General features: G+C 28.0%; 1 protein-coding gene across 1 annotated transcript; it reads left to right on the top strand.

Moving 5' to 3' along the window:
* Positions 1 to 6,161: 6,161 nt before the first annotated feature.
* K444DRAFT_532290 (uncharacterized protein) lies at positions 6,162 to 6,974 on the top strand (the record flags this gene model as incomplete). The annotated part of the gene is made up of 1 exon (XM_024875069.1): positions 6,162 to 6,974. A coding segment is annotated over one exon (813 nt), but the record flags the coding sequence as incomplete, so codon positions are not given.
* Positions 6,975 to 17,800: the final 10,826 nt, after the last annotated feature.

Here is a 17,800-nt window from a genome sequence, read left to right as displayed (position 1 = left end):
ATTTCTTCTAAAAAATACCTCTAGTATTTAATACTTTTTATTATTACTAATAGTTCTTAATTAAAGATTATTAAACGGATATATATATATATATAAATAGGTCAGATCTTTTTTATTTATTTCTTATAGAATAGGAGGTAAGCAAAGCCTACCTTATATATATGTCTATACCGGCTAGTTAGCCTTACACGTAGTCATATATATATGATATGTCACATGACCATATTTAATAAAGATTAAATAATTGATTTTTACTAGGATAAATTTTCTCGAGTAAAATACTATTAAATATAAGTAATAATTATCCTATTTCTATAATATAATTCCTGCTAGTATAAAGACTAAAATATTATATTTAAGCTATTATTTTAGTACTAGATTAAAATATATAAGAATTAGGGTATTCTTGAATCTTTCTTTTAGGTTCTTAAAAGCTCTTATTACTTCCTCTATTTATTTGAATTATTATTTCTCTTTAAGTAATACTATTATTCCTAATACTACTAAGCTAAGATATACTAGTAAATAAAATATTTATAGAAATTACAGAAATCCAGGAATACTAGGATATTCCTGGCTATTCCCGGAACTAGCTAGTATTAAATTATAATAATTCGGGCTTATTTAATATTCTTCCCGGAACTTTCCGGGAATATTCTCAATTAGGTTTAGGACCTCGAAATACGTTCATAGTTCTTTATCTACTAATAATTCGTTCTTAATTCCTCTTTTATTATTCTCTTCTAATAAATAAAATATATCTAGGGCTATTATTATTTGAGCTAGTATTTCCGAATTATACTTATTATTACTTCTTACTAGTTTTCTAGTATATTAATTAATCTTCGGGTTATATTTCTTTAGCCATAATAGTCCGAGTATAATATCTACTATCTTTAACTCTATTTCCCTGAATCTTATTAGTATTAGTATATATATTTGGTTATAATTAATATTAATTTCATAAGCTATAGTTAAAGAAGCTAGAGCTAAGACTTTGCCTTTTATATTCTTTACTACCGGGTAATATTAGTTTAAGTTATTATACTAGAGAATTTCTTGGAATTTGCTATTAATAAAATTCGCTATAGCTACTGAATTAATAATTACTTTTACCCGTACCTCTTTACTGCTTTAGCTTTTTACCTTTAGTTGTACTATATAGAAGTCGGGGTATATTTCTATAAGATTAAGTAGGTTATCTTCCTATAAAGTATCTCTCTATAATACGGGTACTTTAATATCTAGTAATTATATATTCCTGAATAATTCCAGGTTTATAAGTTCCTAGTTACTTAATCTATTTATTTCTTTTTCCCAGATTACTACAAGTATATTATTCTTATTCTTTATTCTTTTATAATTATTTCCTAATAGTAATATAGTACTATTAATAGAAAGTATTACTATAGGAAATATGTGGCAGGAATTAGAGTTATTAATAATCTAATACTAGTATAAGATATATTTTATTAAATTATTAAATAATAAGGGCTCTTCCTATACTCCCGTTATCTTAGTTATTAGAGGGGCTTGTTTTTTCCCGGATATTTATTTATAAAGTATCTAGGCTATTAATATTTAAAATATAGCTTTTCTTTCTATATCTTCTTTCTCTAGTCTATAGGAATATCCGGAAACAAGGTCTTCTTATATTTATTATTTGAATTTGAATTTCCTAAGGCTAGTCCTAAGAAGTTCCGGAAAGCTTGAGGTATTATATTTAATCTAGATACTAGTAGATTAAATTCTACCCTATAGTCTCGGTAAGGTTATACTTATTCCGGTAAAGGGCCCGGTATAGTATTATTAACTAGGAAAAGTCTAGCTATTATATATAGGAACTCCTTTATAGTAAAGGCTACTTACTTAAGTCTAGTATATATTTAGGGAATTATTCTATTTGAGCTAATAAATATTCTCTTAATAATTGGCTTTATAAGCTTTAATTAGTAGTTTGACTATATAGTTCTTTTCTTATAGCCCTATAATATATCTTATATTTTAAGTTCGAAATAGTTTATAAAGTCTTAGACTAATTAGTTTTCAAATATCTTATATCTTTATATTCTTAGGTTAGCTTTAATTATAGTATTTCTTAGTTTATATTTCTTAAATAATTATATCTTAAGTTAGATCTAGTTATTAAACTTTACTATATCTTGAGATAGTCTATTAAGTCTAGCTATTATTACTCTTAATTTAATAAACTATACTAGATAATCTCGTATTATAAGGGCTTGAATTACCGGATTAGTAATATACTTAGCTATTAAGTAATTCTCTACTTCTATAATCTATAAGCAGATATTATTCTTAGGTAGGGTAAAGGTAGATAATACCTTGGCCCGGGAGTAATTCCGGGTTATAATAAGGTAATAGCTATAGTTAGTAGCCAGTATTCTGGGATTAGGTCAAATTATAGTATTAAAGAATATTAGGGGACCTCGGATACTTGGTAGTAATTATCTAATTATCTAGCTTCTAGAATATTAGGTTTGGGCTAGTAGGCCTCTATTTATAAAAGGAAATATACTATTTGAATATCTGCCTTCTATTTATTTCTATTCTATTACTAAAATCCTTCTTTCTAACTCCCGATTTATTTCCCGAGTTACTATAAGCTCTTTTTTCTTTTCTATAATTAATCTCTATAATATTATTAATTATAGGAAGAAGCAAGGATAGCGAGAGATATAATAAACCTTAATACTTAATCTAGGAGATCCGGAGGAAGTATTTACTATATTATCTCGGACTTAATCTATACTATTTATATTACTTATTATTCCGGATTATACTATTTGGCTCTCTAGTATATTTTCTTTGAATTCTTTTACTACTTTTTTAATTTACTATAAACTTTCTAGCTTGCGGGTCCTCTGGGGGTTTGCTTCCTGGCCCTTTAATTACTAATACCATAAAGCTAGTATAATTATTCCAAAGTTTATATAACTTATCTTTAATTTATAGACTTCTCTCTTAACTATTTAGTTTCTCTAGGGAGCATTCCGGGGAAATAGGGTAAATCTGGTAATTTTCTATAATATATTACTATCTATTATACTTAGTAAATTAAGTAATTATATATAGGTACTAGATTATTATACTAATTCCAAAAAGGAAGTTTCAAAATATAATAGGTTACTAAAAGAATAGCGAGTTAGGGAGTAATCTATTAAATAAATATACATATATATATAAGTAGGTTAGATCTTAATTAATTTCTTATAGAATAGGAAATAGGCAGAGCCTATCTTATATATATGTCCATACCGGCTAGTTAGCCTTATATATAGTCATATATATATAATATATTATATAACCATATTTAATACTCTTATTTAAGGATAGTACTAAATAAAACTAGTATCTCTAAATAATCCTAATTATAGAATATAAAGATAGAATAAAAAGTAGCTTAGATAGTGCCTTTCCTTACTTCCTTAGCCGCCCGCTTTACTACCTTTCTTTCCTCTTTTTCTAGATGCTTTTTCTCTCATTTAGCTACTAGCTTCTAATCTCTTTCTCTTATATATCCTTCTATATTAAACTGATTTCGAGAGATACTAGGTAAGGAACTCTGAGGAGTAGTAAATAAGGGTCTAGTAGACGAGGGTTTGGTAGTAGATAACTTAAAAGCCAGAGGTATTAGCGCTTTAAGAACGGAAGAACTCGGAGGGCTTAGTATATAAGATATAGGGAAATCTAGAGCTAATTAGAGCTATAAGAAATATATCGAAATACGAGAAGGAGTAGGTACTAGATCTGTCGTATTTAAATAATTAAAGATTATTTATATATTACCTTCTTTAATAATATAAGTTATTATATATTAAATAAAAAATACTAGAACTTTTTTATATAGTATATTACTATATATAGTATTTTATATTTAAAACAAAATCTACTTTAATTAATAATTACTTTAATTATTAATTTTCAAAATTAAAGTAGTAATTAAGAGATTTAAAAAGTCTTTAACTTAAGAATTATTATTCTATAAAGACTTAAATTTTTATATTAAATAGTTAACTAGTAACTATAAATTATAAAAATTAAATTAGCCTTATTAGGCTATTTTATCTCTTATCTAAGAGAGCCCTCTTATGAATGGCTAAAATCTCTTAGTAAGTTCTTAGCTAATTGAGAACGTGATTTCTTAGTAAGCTCTTAGCTAATTAAGAACACGATTTTTTAGTAAGCTCTTAGCTAATTAAGAACGTGACTTGGATTTGGAACTAAGGATTCGGTTCATAAGATCGGGGCATCTATTAAGCCATAATTACGATTTAATGGGACATTTATTTAGCCCGTCTTATAAATTTGATTTTCTAATAATCGGTGGGGGATTTATAGGCCGGTGGCTTAATTATAATTTAATGGAGTTGTGAGGTCATTCTTTGTGGTTTGGTATAGCTCGATTTTATTATTTAAGTAGCTAGATTTCCCCCCCCCTTTAGAACCAGAAAAATCAAGCACTCGAACAGCACTTCAGATCACTTTAAACCTTCCCTTTGCTTTTTTTAGCCGGATCTTTAAACCAATTTAATTTACCTTAACTCTTTTAAGACTCTTTAGCCTTTAGAGCTTTACTTTAGACCTTTACTTTCCCTATCGATTCGGACTATTACCGGAAAACATGGAAACTAAGCCTACAATGCCACTTGGTGTCCCTAAACTAAGCCTTCTTCTAGCTTTAGAGCGTATTGATGGATCCGGATACCAAATTCGTGTTGTACCGGCTTTCCTTTAGCCCTCTACTTTTAAAGGACCTTAAAGTAGTAAAAGAGAAATCATCCCTTTGATTAAAGCTAATTATTACAAATATAGGTAATTGCAGGCTTGCCTAAGTCCCTGAGACAAAGTTATAGTGAGCGTATAAACTATAACCTCTTGACTATATATCTGTGAGAACAAGCGATTGCGCTACCCATAGCGGGTGATATATAAATTCCTGATTTTTAATTACCTACTAGTAATTAAAGATTCAGTTCTCATACAAAGGATTCCAGCTTATTATTTCGAAGAATAAGTTGTGTCTCTCTGTAATTACCTATATTAGGTCGTGTTTGGCTATATATCGGTATAACTATAATTAGCTTTGGGCAATATAATTGGTCTTAGCTCTTATACTTATATTTGACGATACTATACGGACATACGTTCCAAACACACCTCTAGTGCGATTCTCAATATATTTGGCTATATATAGGTATAATATACTATATGAGTGGACATAGTCTAGTCGTATAATATATTATATTTGTGCTATATATACGATTTTTTCAAATATAAGCTTTTAAAGTATATAATACTTTTAAAAGTTAATTATTATTATTATAATAATTACGAGAATAACCCTTAAAAGATTAAGAACTACCTATAAAATTACTACTATTAAGACTCTAAAAATTATTTTATAATTTTTTATATTATATAAATAATTAATATCACTTTACATATATCTACCTATTTTAGCTACGGCCCTTTTACTCTTATAGAGATAAAAAGGGTCTTATTACTAGCTTAAAATCAGAAGGTAAGAGTCCCTTATAATAGTAGTAAGTAGAATTCAATTCTTTAAGTTAAAGGGAATTTAAATCTTAAGATTTAAAGTCTTAGTTATAAAGATTATAAGTTTATTTAATTTACGAATTAATAAACCGTTATCTACGGCTCAAATCATTATATTAGTACTATAATCTATAGTACTTTTAGAGCCCTTAAACTAAGCTCCTTAATTCGTAAAAAGAACGGTTAAATTAATTAAAGAATTTAAATTCTTTAACTAAACCAAAATTATCTATTAATAGATAATAGCTATAATTTATAATATAGCTTTATTACCGTTTACCGAATATAAATTCAATAAATCAGAATTTTCGGTATATTATCTTAGTTTTAATTAATTAAAACTTTTAAAAGATAAATTACGTCTAAGAAATCTTTAAAGATTTATTAAAGAAAAAAGGGAAAATATAATCCCAAATAGGCTATAATATTTATTATAGCCTTATAACTATTACTTATACCTAAATTGTCAAATTTAGGATTTTTAGACTATATTATAAGTCTTAAATATATAAGTAAAGTTTAAAATCGCTAATTAGTCCCCTTTAAAACTTAAGAGCAAGAAACTCTAAAAGGGAACTTTAAAGATGTCTAATACTAGTATTTCATCTTTTAAGGGCGATAAGCTAGTTGGTAGCTCTAATTTTATAGAGTGGAAGACTAATGCCGATTTATTCCTAGAAATAAATGGCTATATGTCATATATCGACGGTACCGAAGCTATACCTAATAGGTCTTTATATTATAAAATAGAGACTAAGTCTGATAAAGAAGGAAAAGAGTCTAGAACTTGGACCCCTTTATCGGCTGAATTAGCGGCTAGATATGCCGATCGAGTTTCCGAATTTAATCGTAATAATAAAAGAGCTTTAGGAGCCTTAAAATCGATTATATCAATTGATAATAATGATCGATTTAAAGATAAGGCTGATGCCGAAGACCTATATAAAGCTATTATTACGACATTCGGCCAATCTAGCTTGGAATTAATTGGTCGCTATTTTAATAAAATAGTGGACAATAATTATAATTCCTTTAATAGTATGGATGAATATACTAGTAATATTCAGTCATCTATTATATATCTTAGGGAATTAGGGCAAATTATACCCGACCCTATTATCGTTTGGCTAGTATTAAAGGGTCTTCCTGGTTCCTACGATAATTACGCTTCTCGTAAATATGAGGAATTGACGGATAGCCTTAAAGCTATTAATATTGGCAAACTGATTACCGATTTAATATCGGAAGAAGGGAGGCTTACTTCTAATTTAGAAGCTAATAAAGCCTCCTTTAGTAATAATCAGTCCTATTGCAAACATTGCAATAAAAAGGGACATATAGAGGATAAATGCTTTATTAAATATCCTGAATTAAGGAATAATTACTCTAGTTCTAAAGGGAATAAGAGTAATAAATATAAAAAAGGGCTCAAGAAGCCTAAAGTTATATTTAAAAAGAAGCAATCTACTAAAGCCATTATGAGTGCTTTACTAGTAGATAATAATAATATTATACCAGATAATATTATTGAATCTAAAGATATTATTAAAATATCTAAGGAAATTAAGTCCTTAAAAATTACTAAAGACTCTAGTCCCTCTAAAGAGCAATTAGAGTTTTTAGATATTATTAAAGAGAGAGTTCTTAAAAAGAGCTCTAATTTTAATAATAGAGGACTAATTCTGGATTCAGGGGCTTCTGAGCATTATACTCCCTATAAAGATTATTTGACAGACTATAAGCCGATTTATAATAAATCGGTAATTATAGCTAATGGCATAAAATTACCTATTAAAGGTATAGGCCATATCCCTGTTTTTATTAATAAAGATACCTTTTTAATTAGGAACGTTAATTATGTTCCTAATATAAAAACCACCTTAATTAGCTCCAAGGAGTTAACTAATAAAGGATGGGAAATATTATTTAAAAAGGACTTAGCTATATTGAGTTATAATAAAAATATTATAACAAACGCTAAGTGGCATCTAAATGCCTATTTTTTGGATAAAATTCATATAAACTACGAAGTACTAGAGCCTATAGTTTATAATATAATTAATTATAAGTCCTCTATTAGTAGTAAAAATCCTACTTTAAATCTAGGTAATAAAGGGAATACTTTATTAGATTTATATTATCGACGATTTTTACATATTAATAAGGATTATATAATTAAGAGCGCTAAAAATTCTATTGGGCTAATTATCCCTACCTCCGATAATATATTAAATAACTGTGATAATTGTTATTACGGTAAATTTAAGGAGATAATTAGCCGAAAACCACATAATCCGGTTAATATATTAGAATTTATAGACTGCGATATATTAGGCCCCTTTAAAATTAAAGGATTAAAAGGGGAAAACTATATATTTACGATTACCTGCCGCGCTAGTAAATGTATTTGGATTTATGCAATTAAATTTAAATCCGATATTTACGATATTATAATTAATTATTATAATATGATCTTAACTCAATTTAAGGTCGAGATTAAGGGAGCGCGTTTAGATAATGCAAAGGAATTTAAGTCTATTAAATTAAATACCTTTTGCAAAAGTAAAGGCTTATTACTAGAATATAGTAGTATATATACTCAAGCCCAAAATGGAAAAGCCGAAAGGCTTAATTTATATTTATTAGAACGATTAATTACTATATGTTCTTACAAAAATATACCCTTAAAGCTATGGTCTATATTAATTCAAGGAGTTGCACATATTAAAAATCGTACTTATAATAGTATAATTAATACTAGCCCTTATGAATTAATAACTAAGCAAAAACCTGATTTATCTTATATTAAGATATTAGGCTCTTTATGCTATACCTTAGTCCCTAAACAAACTAGGGGCGGTAAAAACTTTAGTAATAAGTCTAAGAAGGGTATATTAGTAGGATTTGAATCCTCTAATAATTTTATTGTCTATTTACCTGAAGATAATAAAGTTATAATTACTAGAGATATAGTAATTAAAGAAGAACTTAATTATAAAGACGACTATAAACTAGAAGAGAACTATAATACTCTTCTAGAGCTTGATTCGCCAGACTATAATGACTATATATCTATATATAATAAAAAGCCTCTAATAGAAGAGGAGGAAGATATATACGATATAAGCGAAGATGAATTAAGCCTCCCTATTATACCTAAAAAGGGTAAAACTCGTCAAACTAGCGATAAAACTATTATAAGTCAATATAATAGGGACGACGATTTAGATGAATTAAATCCTAATTATAGGGTTACTAGATCTTCTAAATCGCCAGATCCTAGTTTAAATATAATTACGTCCTAATATATATAAATATGGGCTTCTTTAGCTTATTTAGATTTATTAAATCAGGGAGCGATTAATCCCAATTTAATTAAAAGTAGCTCTTCTTTTAAAGAGAGCACTCTTAGTAACTCTTTAAGAGATAAGAGTAATCTTTATAATATAGTTAAAGAGGACGATTTTGACGATTTATTAATATTTTAACTCAAATATTAATAAAAAATCGATTTTTGAAGAGAATATAAATATTTATACTATAATTAGTAATTCTAATATAGATAAGAAATTCTAGTATTAATAGTTCTCTTGATAAAAATTAAAATCGATAAAATGGATAAAATCGAGATTAAAAGTTTAATTGAACCTAAATCTTATAAAGAAGGCTATAAATAGTTCTAATAAAGACAATTGGGTCAAATCCATGAAAACAGAACTAGATACCCTAGAAGATAATAATACTTGGGATCTAGTACCTAGACCTAATAAATACTAAGGTATTAAAAAGTCGATGGATATATAAGATTAAAGATATAGAGAGTTTAACTCCTATATTTAAATCTAGTATTCGTAGCAAAAGGCTTCGAACAATTATATGGACTAAATTATATCGAAACTTATTATGCTAGTGTTATTAAGCAAATAGCGTGGAAAATTAGTTCGCATAGCTATGCTATCGAAAACTTAATTATTATTAAAGCCGGATATGGTGTTTCAGCCTTTACGCAAGGGAGCAGGACGTCGATGCTTTATTATATTTAGGAACAGCCAGAAGGCTTTATAAACTCCTAAATATCCTAAATTATGTACTAAGGCTAAATAAAGCCTTATATGGATTAAAGCATCAGCTAGAATTGGTTTCTATACCTTAAAACCAAAGGTTAAGAAAAACTCAGGTTTTTAAAGTTATTAAGTACGAAGCTTTGCTTATTTATATAAATACATACTACTAACAGTAATTATTTGTTATATTGTCGACGACTTAGCTATATTAGCTTCCTAGCGAAACTTTATTTAATAACTTTATTAGCTCTATCAGTAAAGATTTTTAAAATCAAAAATCTAGGGAGTTAATTAAAGATTATTTAGATCGATATTGATTTCAATCGTCTTCAATGAAGGGCTTTTATTAAAACTAAGTCAATGCTCTTATATATCAAAAGTACTGTATTAAGTATAATTTTGCAGGATGCTAAATTAAATCTACCTCCATATGGCGATCTCTTACTACCTCGCAAATTAGAACCCGCAATAAAAGAGCAAGCAAGTAAAGACGGATATAAAGCTATTTTCCCCGAAAATGCTTATAGGCCTTTATTATATATTACTGCTTGGTACTCAGAGTAACGGTAATAGTGTTTGCTGTAACTTAGGTAAACTAGCTCGTTTTGCGTCTAATCCTAGTATATAATCCACTTACTCGCTACTGTGCACGCTGAAACTAAGTTTATAGTACCTGTTGGAGTTTGAAGCGGTACTCACAAGACGATGGAATATACCTTATTAGTAAGGATGGTATCCGCGATATATACTTAAGGTCGAATTGCGACGCAGATTATGCCAGGCGATATATTATCCGCCTAAGAGGTCCGAACCTAGTGAGCTATACCTTTAATTATTGGCTAGTGTTAATAATTAAGCCTGGAAATCTACAATTGCCAATCCCATTATAAGGCTTGAAAGTTCTACTATAGACAGTCTGAATATAAATTGCTATAGAATGGCAGTAATTAAGGAAGCTTATATAATATAAGGCCTTTTTAGGAAGACAGCCTAGGATTTTATAAACCACAGATACAATTGCCCTATTTAACGTGATAAATAAACCTGATTAAATTACTGTGCTAAAAAGCGCTATTAGCTATCCATCCAAGCGGACACAAGCATATAGCGGTTAAATACCACTATATTAGAGACTTATAATTAAAGGCATTATAGATCTTAATTATATTTCTTCAAAAGATCAAAAAGCAGAATGGTTTAACTAAACCATTAGATCGCACTAAGTTTAATAACTCTTAATTCAAATAGGATTTAAAGAAGTTTAATACTTAGTTCTAATATTATAATTATAATATTAGATAAATAATAACTTCATTATTAAGGGAGCGTGTCGTATTTAAATAATTAAAGATTATTTATATATTACCTCTTTAATAATATAAGTTATTATATTAAATAAAAAATACTAGAACTTTTATATAGTATATACTATATATAGTATTTTATATTTAAAACAAAATCTACTTTAATTAATAATTACTTTAATTATTAATTTTCAAATTAAAGTAGTAATTAAGAGATTTAAAAAGTCTTTAACTTAAGAATTATTATTCTATAAAGACTTAAATTTTATATTAAATAGTTAACTAGTAACTATAAATTATAAAAATTAAATTAGCCTTATTAGGCTATTTTATCTCTTATCTAAGAGAGCCCTCTTATGAATGGCTAAAATCTCTTAGTAAGTTCTTAGCTAATTGAGAACCGTGATTTCTTAGTAAGCTCTTAGCTAATTAAGAACACGATTTTTTAGTAAGCTCTTAGCTAATTAAGAACGTGACTTGGATTTGGAACTAAGGATTCGGTTCATAAGATCGGGGCATCTATTAAGCCATAATTACGATTTAATGGGACATTTATTTAGCCGTCTTATAATTTGATTTCTAATAATCGGGGATTTATAGGCCGTGCTTATTATAATTAATGGAGTTGTGAGTCATTCTTGTGGTTTGGTGTAGCTAGATTTTATTATTTAAGTAGCTAGATTTCCCCCTTAGAACCAGAAAATCAAGCACTCGAACAGCACTTCAGAATCACTTTACTCTTTGCTTTACGATCTTAAACCATTACTTTACTTTACTCTTTAAGACTTTAGCCTTTAAGACTTTACCTCCCTATCGATTCCGACTATTCCGACAAGATCTTCTAAAGCAGACAATAAGCCTTTAGTAAAGTCAGGAAAGGCAGGGACCGGAATTATTATAATCTTCTTCTCTATACCTAATCTATTAAATATAGATATAAGAAAGTAATTTACAGAGAGTAGTTTAGATAGTTCTATTAAGGGTATTAGTAAGTCTAGGTTTATATTTTCTATATCTACTCCTGACTATTTAAGCTAACGGGTAATTATATTATTATTAGAAACTAGCTTATACTCTCTATTTATTATAGCCACTATAATATCTCCTACTTAATCTGGAACCGGTATTAAGATAATATTTAGATAGCTTATTTTCTAGTAAAAGGCAAGAGGGGCTAGCCTTATAAGTAAAATAGAATAAGAGTAGGACTTAGAAAAGAACTATAATCTAGAGCAAGTTTATTATAGCTTAAAAGAAACAGGATATACTAAATAAGAGAGAGGTTTCCGTCTCCTATTTATTATATTAATCCGGGTTACTAATTTTAGTATTTCCCTATTTACTAAGAAGAAATTCCGCTAATTCTCATCCCGTAAAGTCTTCTAAAGCTATTTAGAGTATAGTTCTATATATTACCTATCCGGATTTCTACTAGGGTTCATAATATAGAACAAGTTATTATTACTTATTAACTTCTAGTACTTCCAAACCTCCTTAATAAAGACGGCTTGGATTAGGATTAGTTTGCTCTTATAAATTATAATACCGGAAGCTTTAGTATTATTAGAATCGAAAATAAGAAGCTAAATATACTTCTTCTCCTTAGAAAGCTATACTATTTATATGTGAAATAAGTACTTGCTATAGTTTTTTCTTATTCTTACCTAATTAGTCGTTTTTATAATAAATAGTCTAAAGTAGTTAGTAGTCTTAATATTATTATATTTAAGGAAGTAATTAGTTCTCTAGATATATTTAATAAAGGCTAAAAAGATATTAAAATATTATATATTACTTTCTCTCTAGTTAGTTTATTTTATACTAGTTTAATAAGTAAAGAATATCCCCCTTACTTTTAGATATATATTTTACCTATCTATAGAACTTACTCTATATACTTACTTCCTTTAGCCCCAGGCTCTAGAACCTATTATAAGTAGAACTAGAGCCGGCTAAATGGCCCCCCCTGACTCCCCGGGCTCTAGCCCTCCTAATATTAATTCCTAGGACCTCGGAAAGCTCCCTGAGAGCCCTAGCTCGGAGCTAGAGCTATCTACTAGCCCCCTATTACCTCGATTTCCCCCGGGTTCCTAGTTCGCCTTTAATTTAACTACGAACCCTATATCCTCAGACGAACTCGCAGCCCCTTTTTCTCAGCTTAATTTGGCTAGTACAAATCAATAGAGCCGCATACTAAATAGGCTAAAGCGTGGCCCTAGCTCGAGTAATATTAATAGTAATATTAATAAGGAATACCAAAACCACGGAAACTACTACTAATATTAGAACCAAGCTTTAAATAAAGCTAAATTACTAATCCGCAAAGCCCAAAGCTTAATAGTTAAAGCTATTAGTATTACTATATTATATGACTAGTAATCTCGACTACTAGATCTAGTAGAAATCTTTAGGGAATATACAGAATTCGGTTATATATACTATACTAGTACTTTATTAGCTTCCTAAGTAGTAAACCTCGAAAATGCTACTAAACGGATCGAAATTCAAGCAAGAACCTAAGTAAAAACTATTCCTATAAAACCTATATAAGCTATATAAGCTAAGCCTACTTGGGCTAGTATAGCTAGTCAAGAACCTATATACTTGGCAAAAGATAAGAACTAGACCTTAGTATTATATACTAAGTCCAAAAATTAGAAAGGAAATAGTACTAGTATACTTACTAGTAGTAGTAATACTCGTGGTACTAATACTAGTACTCGTAATACTAGCCTATATAATATATATAATACTAAAAATATAGCCCTCTCTAGGAAATGCATCTTTCTACTAGCTTATATAGAGTAGGCTACTCCCTTTTTAGCTATTTATACTTATAATTCGCTTAATACTACTTTCTACTCTAAGGGAATTAAGGAACTAGTAATTTCTATAGTCTCTCTTTTCTCAAAGAGTAATATTATAGTAAATACTACTTCTGAGTTTAACTTTGACTTTCTAGTTCAAAATATTAAGATTATAAAGAGAGTGCTTCCCTTAGTTAAAAGTATATAAAAAGGGAAACTATAGTATAAAATTATTATTTATAGTATACCTATTTATAAGTTTAATATATCCGAAGAAATAAACTTAGTTCTAGAAGAGATTAAGACCTTTAATAAGGGACTAGAGCCTATTAGCTAGCCTTATTAGGCCACTTCTAAGGAAAAGAGAGACTCAGGCCTCTAGCAAGCCAGTTTAGTAGTAGTAGTATTCCCTACCGAGATCCAAGCTAATAGAGCTATTAAAAATAGACTTCTTATAGCCGAAATCTCTACTAAGATAGTAAAATATTATACTATCTCTAATACTATATAATATACTAGGTATATAGGGTATAGGTATTTAGATTCTATTTATAAAAGAGAACCTAAGTATTTACTATATAAAGAAAGTCATATAACTAAGAACTATTTTTATTCTATTTATAAAAAGAAGAGTAAAAAATGCCCTTATATAATTACTAAATACTCTAATTACTTAAGTACTATACATTTAGCTAATTCCAAGCTATATGAAGTATACTTAGCTATTAAAGCTATTATAATTCCTACTATTACTATTAATAAGTAATTATATTAAAGTACTATAAGTTAATATAAATCATAATAGAACTACTACTAAAAACGTCTTGCAAATAGCTATAGAATTGAATATTAAAGTCCTAGTAATCCAGGAACTATAAGTAATAGTAAGAAATAGTAATAATCGGAAATATTATTCTATTATATACTCGAGCTATTATTAAATACTCCCGAATTATAGTACCTTGAGACCTAGAACCTTAATTTATATAGCCCGTAAATTACAGGCTAGCCTAGCTCAAAACTTACTAAGTAATCCAGATTACCTAATTATAGACTTAAGTCTAGGTATATTAAAAATGCAGCTAATTAATTTCTATAATGTAATTTATCTAGAAGACCCTAATAGTATATTAACTATATTAAAAGAGGACATTTTACTTATTACTCTCTTTAATAGCTTATTATTACTAAGCGATTTTAATATATATTATCCTTAATAGGATTCCCTAAGGCCTTAAAGCAGTTATATAATCCATTTAATTAGCTATATAGAAAGTTACTTTCTAAGGCTATTAAATAAAATAGGGAAAGGTATCTTTTATAGATCTAATATATTTACTTCTTCTATATTAGACTTAAGTTTTGCTACTAATAGAATAGTAACTAAGATTAAAGACTAGCAAGTACTACCAGACTTAGGTTCTAATTATTTTGGGGTATTATTTACTATTAGTAAGTCGACTTATAGCTCTAGTTCTAATCCAGTCAGATTTAATACTAGGAAAGCAGACTGGGCTAAATTTATAAGCTATCTTATTAGTAGCCTTAATAATATGCCCTTTCTACTTACTAGTATATCTGGAAACCATAAACTAGACCTATTAGCAGAAGACTTTACTAATAGAATAGTAGATGTGGCTAGTAATAGTATTCCAAAATCTACTATTAGTCTATATTCTAAACCCTAGTAAAATAAGGACTTAAAGACTTTATATAAATTAATACTATACTATAGCCGTAAGTCTAAAGCCTTAGAATATACTCTTTATAAATAAGAACTTCAAAATATAAAGAATACCTACTTTAATACTATTAAAGGTACTAAGCTAGTATATTGGAATAAGTTCTTAGAGAATAAAGACTTCTAGTCAATTTTTAAAGCTATAAAGTATACTAAAGATACTTTATACGAACCGATCTCTAGTATTTTAAGTAATAATAATAGGAATAGTAGTAATAGTAATAATAGTAGTAATAATAGTAATAGTAATTTAAAGTCGACTTTCCAAGAGAAGTATAATATTTTTAGAGCCGAGCTTTTCCTACTACCTCCTAATACTAAACCTATTAGCCTAATAAACTATAGGCCTAGTTTAAAGTAGGAATGGCCTATTTTATCTAAAATAGAGCTAGAATAAGTATGTATTTCTAAGATAAAGGAGAAAACCCCAGGACCAGACTTAGTTACTCAAGAGATTATAATTCATACTTATAGAGCTACTTTAGATATTTTTTATAGGCTATATTCCTTATTTATTAATAAGGAGTACTATCCTAAAGTCTGGAAACAAGCTACTGGCTTTATTCTAAAGAAATTAGGAAAACCAAACTATTTCTTACCTAAAGCATATCGAGTTATTTCCTTACTTAATTACTTAGGGAAGGTTTCTAAAAGAATACTAGCTAAGAGACTTAGTTATTTAGCCGAGACTAGTAATCTATTATATCTCTCCTAAATAGGAGGTAGGCTATATAAGTCAGCTATTAATACTGCTTTATTACTATAGAATAAAGTAGAGACTAATAAGTCCTATAAGCTAAAAACTACTACTTTCTTCCTAGATATTAAAGGTGCCTTTAATTACGTGTCCAAGAATAGGCTATTACAGATTATAATTAGTTTATTATTACCTACTAGCCTTATTCTCTGGGTATTATTATTCTTAGATAACCGGGTATTAAAACTAGCTTTTAATAATAGTATTAAAGTATTTAAGTCTATACTTACTAGTATTCTATAAGAAAGCCCTATATTACCTATACTATTTCTAATCTATATTAGAGATTTATTTAAATTAGTAAATATTAGTTTTAAGTCCTATTTAGATAATATATCTCTTATTACTACTTCTAATAGTCTTAAAAAAAATACTAAGACTTTAGAATAAGAAGTAAAGGACTTAGTCGAATTAGGAGACAAAAATGCTATTAGCTTTAATATAGATAAAACTGAGCTTATTTACTTTAATAATTCCAAGAATAAACCTAGCTTAAAACTACTTAATAGGGAACTAGTTTCCCCTAGTAAAGTAATTAAGTAAATAGGAATATACCTTAACAAGAATCTCAGATTTAAGAAACATATAGCCTATAGGGCTTCTAAAGCAAAACAAGCCTTTTATAGGATTTAGAGACTTATAAATATATTATATAATTTATTTCTATTTGTAATTAGATAGCTATATTTAGCTTATATTACTAGTATAATAGACTATAGTTCCTTACTATAGTAGAAGACTAAAAGTAAAGCTCAAATTAGGCCTTTATAGGCTATTTAGAACCTAGCTTTAAGGAAAACCTTAGTAGTATTTAAAACTGCTTCTATTATTCCTATAGAGGTCGAATTAGCTTTACTATTACCTATTATAAGGTTAAACCATAGTTGTTATTAATATGCCTTCTATATCCTTAAATTAAGTCTAAAGTATCCTATTAGACTAGAGTTTGAGAAGTTCTTTTAAAGATCTAAATAATTAGAATTAATAGACTCTAATATAGATTCTATTTATAGTCTAAATACAGATCTAGTTCGAGATTATAAGGCTAAAATGTCTCAAATTAAAATTATAGTTAATTCTATTAAGGAACTTATAGTTTCTAAGAATTTAGAGATTATAAGGCACTTTTATTTTGCTTCCTGGAATAGAGAGATACCTTATAAAATCACTATATTAAGATAGCCTAAAGAAGAGACTACTATATTATATAATCTTTACTTAAAGACTTTATATAATAATAGCTCCGTACTATTTATATATATAGATGAATCTCAAACTCAGAAAGAAATCGGAATAGGCCTAGGGCTCGTTATCTATAGTTACGAAACTTCTTATATACTAGTTATAGCTAAATATAGAGAAAGCCGAAATATAGGAGCTAGTACTATAGTCTATAATAGAGAACTAGAAGGCGTTACAAGTACTATTAAATATGCTAGTAGTAAAGCAAAGAAAGAAGAGCTTTATAATATCTATATAGATAACCAAGCTAGTTTACTAAGATTAAAAACTTCTTCTAATAAGCCGGAATAAAGCCAATAGATTAGAGC

The sequence above is a fragment of the Hyaloscypha bicolor genome (genome assembly GCF_002865645.1).
Source record: "Hyaloscypha bicolor E unplaced genomic scaffold K444scaffold_98, whole genome shotgun sequence".
NCBI lineage: Eukaryota > Fungi > Ascomycota > Leotiomycetes > Helotiales > Hyaloscyphaceae > Hyaloscypha > Hyaloscypha bicolor.
Note: the sequence above shows the minus strand (reverse complement) of the source record. Positions and strands in the feature narration are given on the sequence as shown.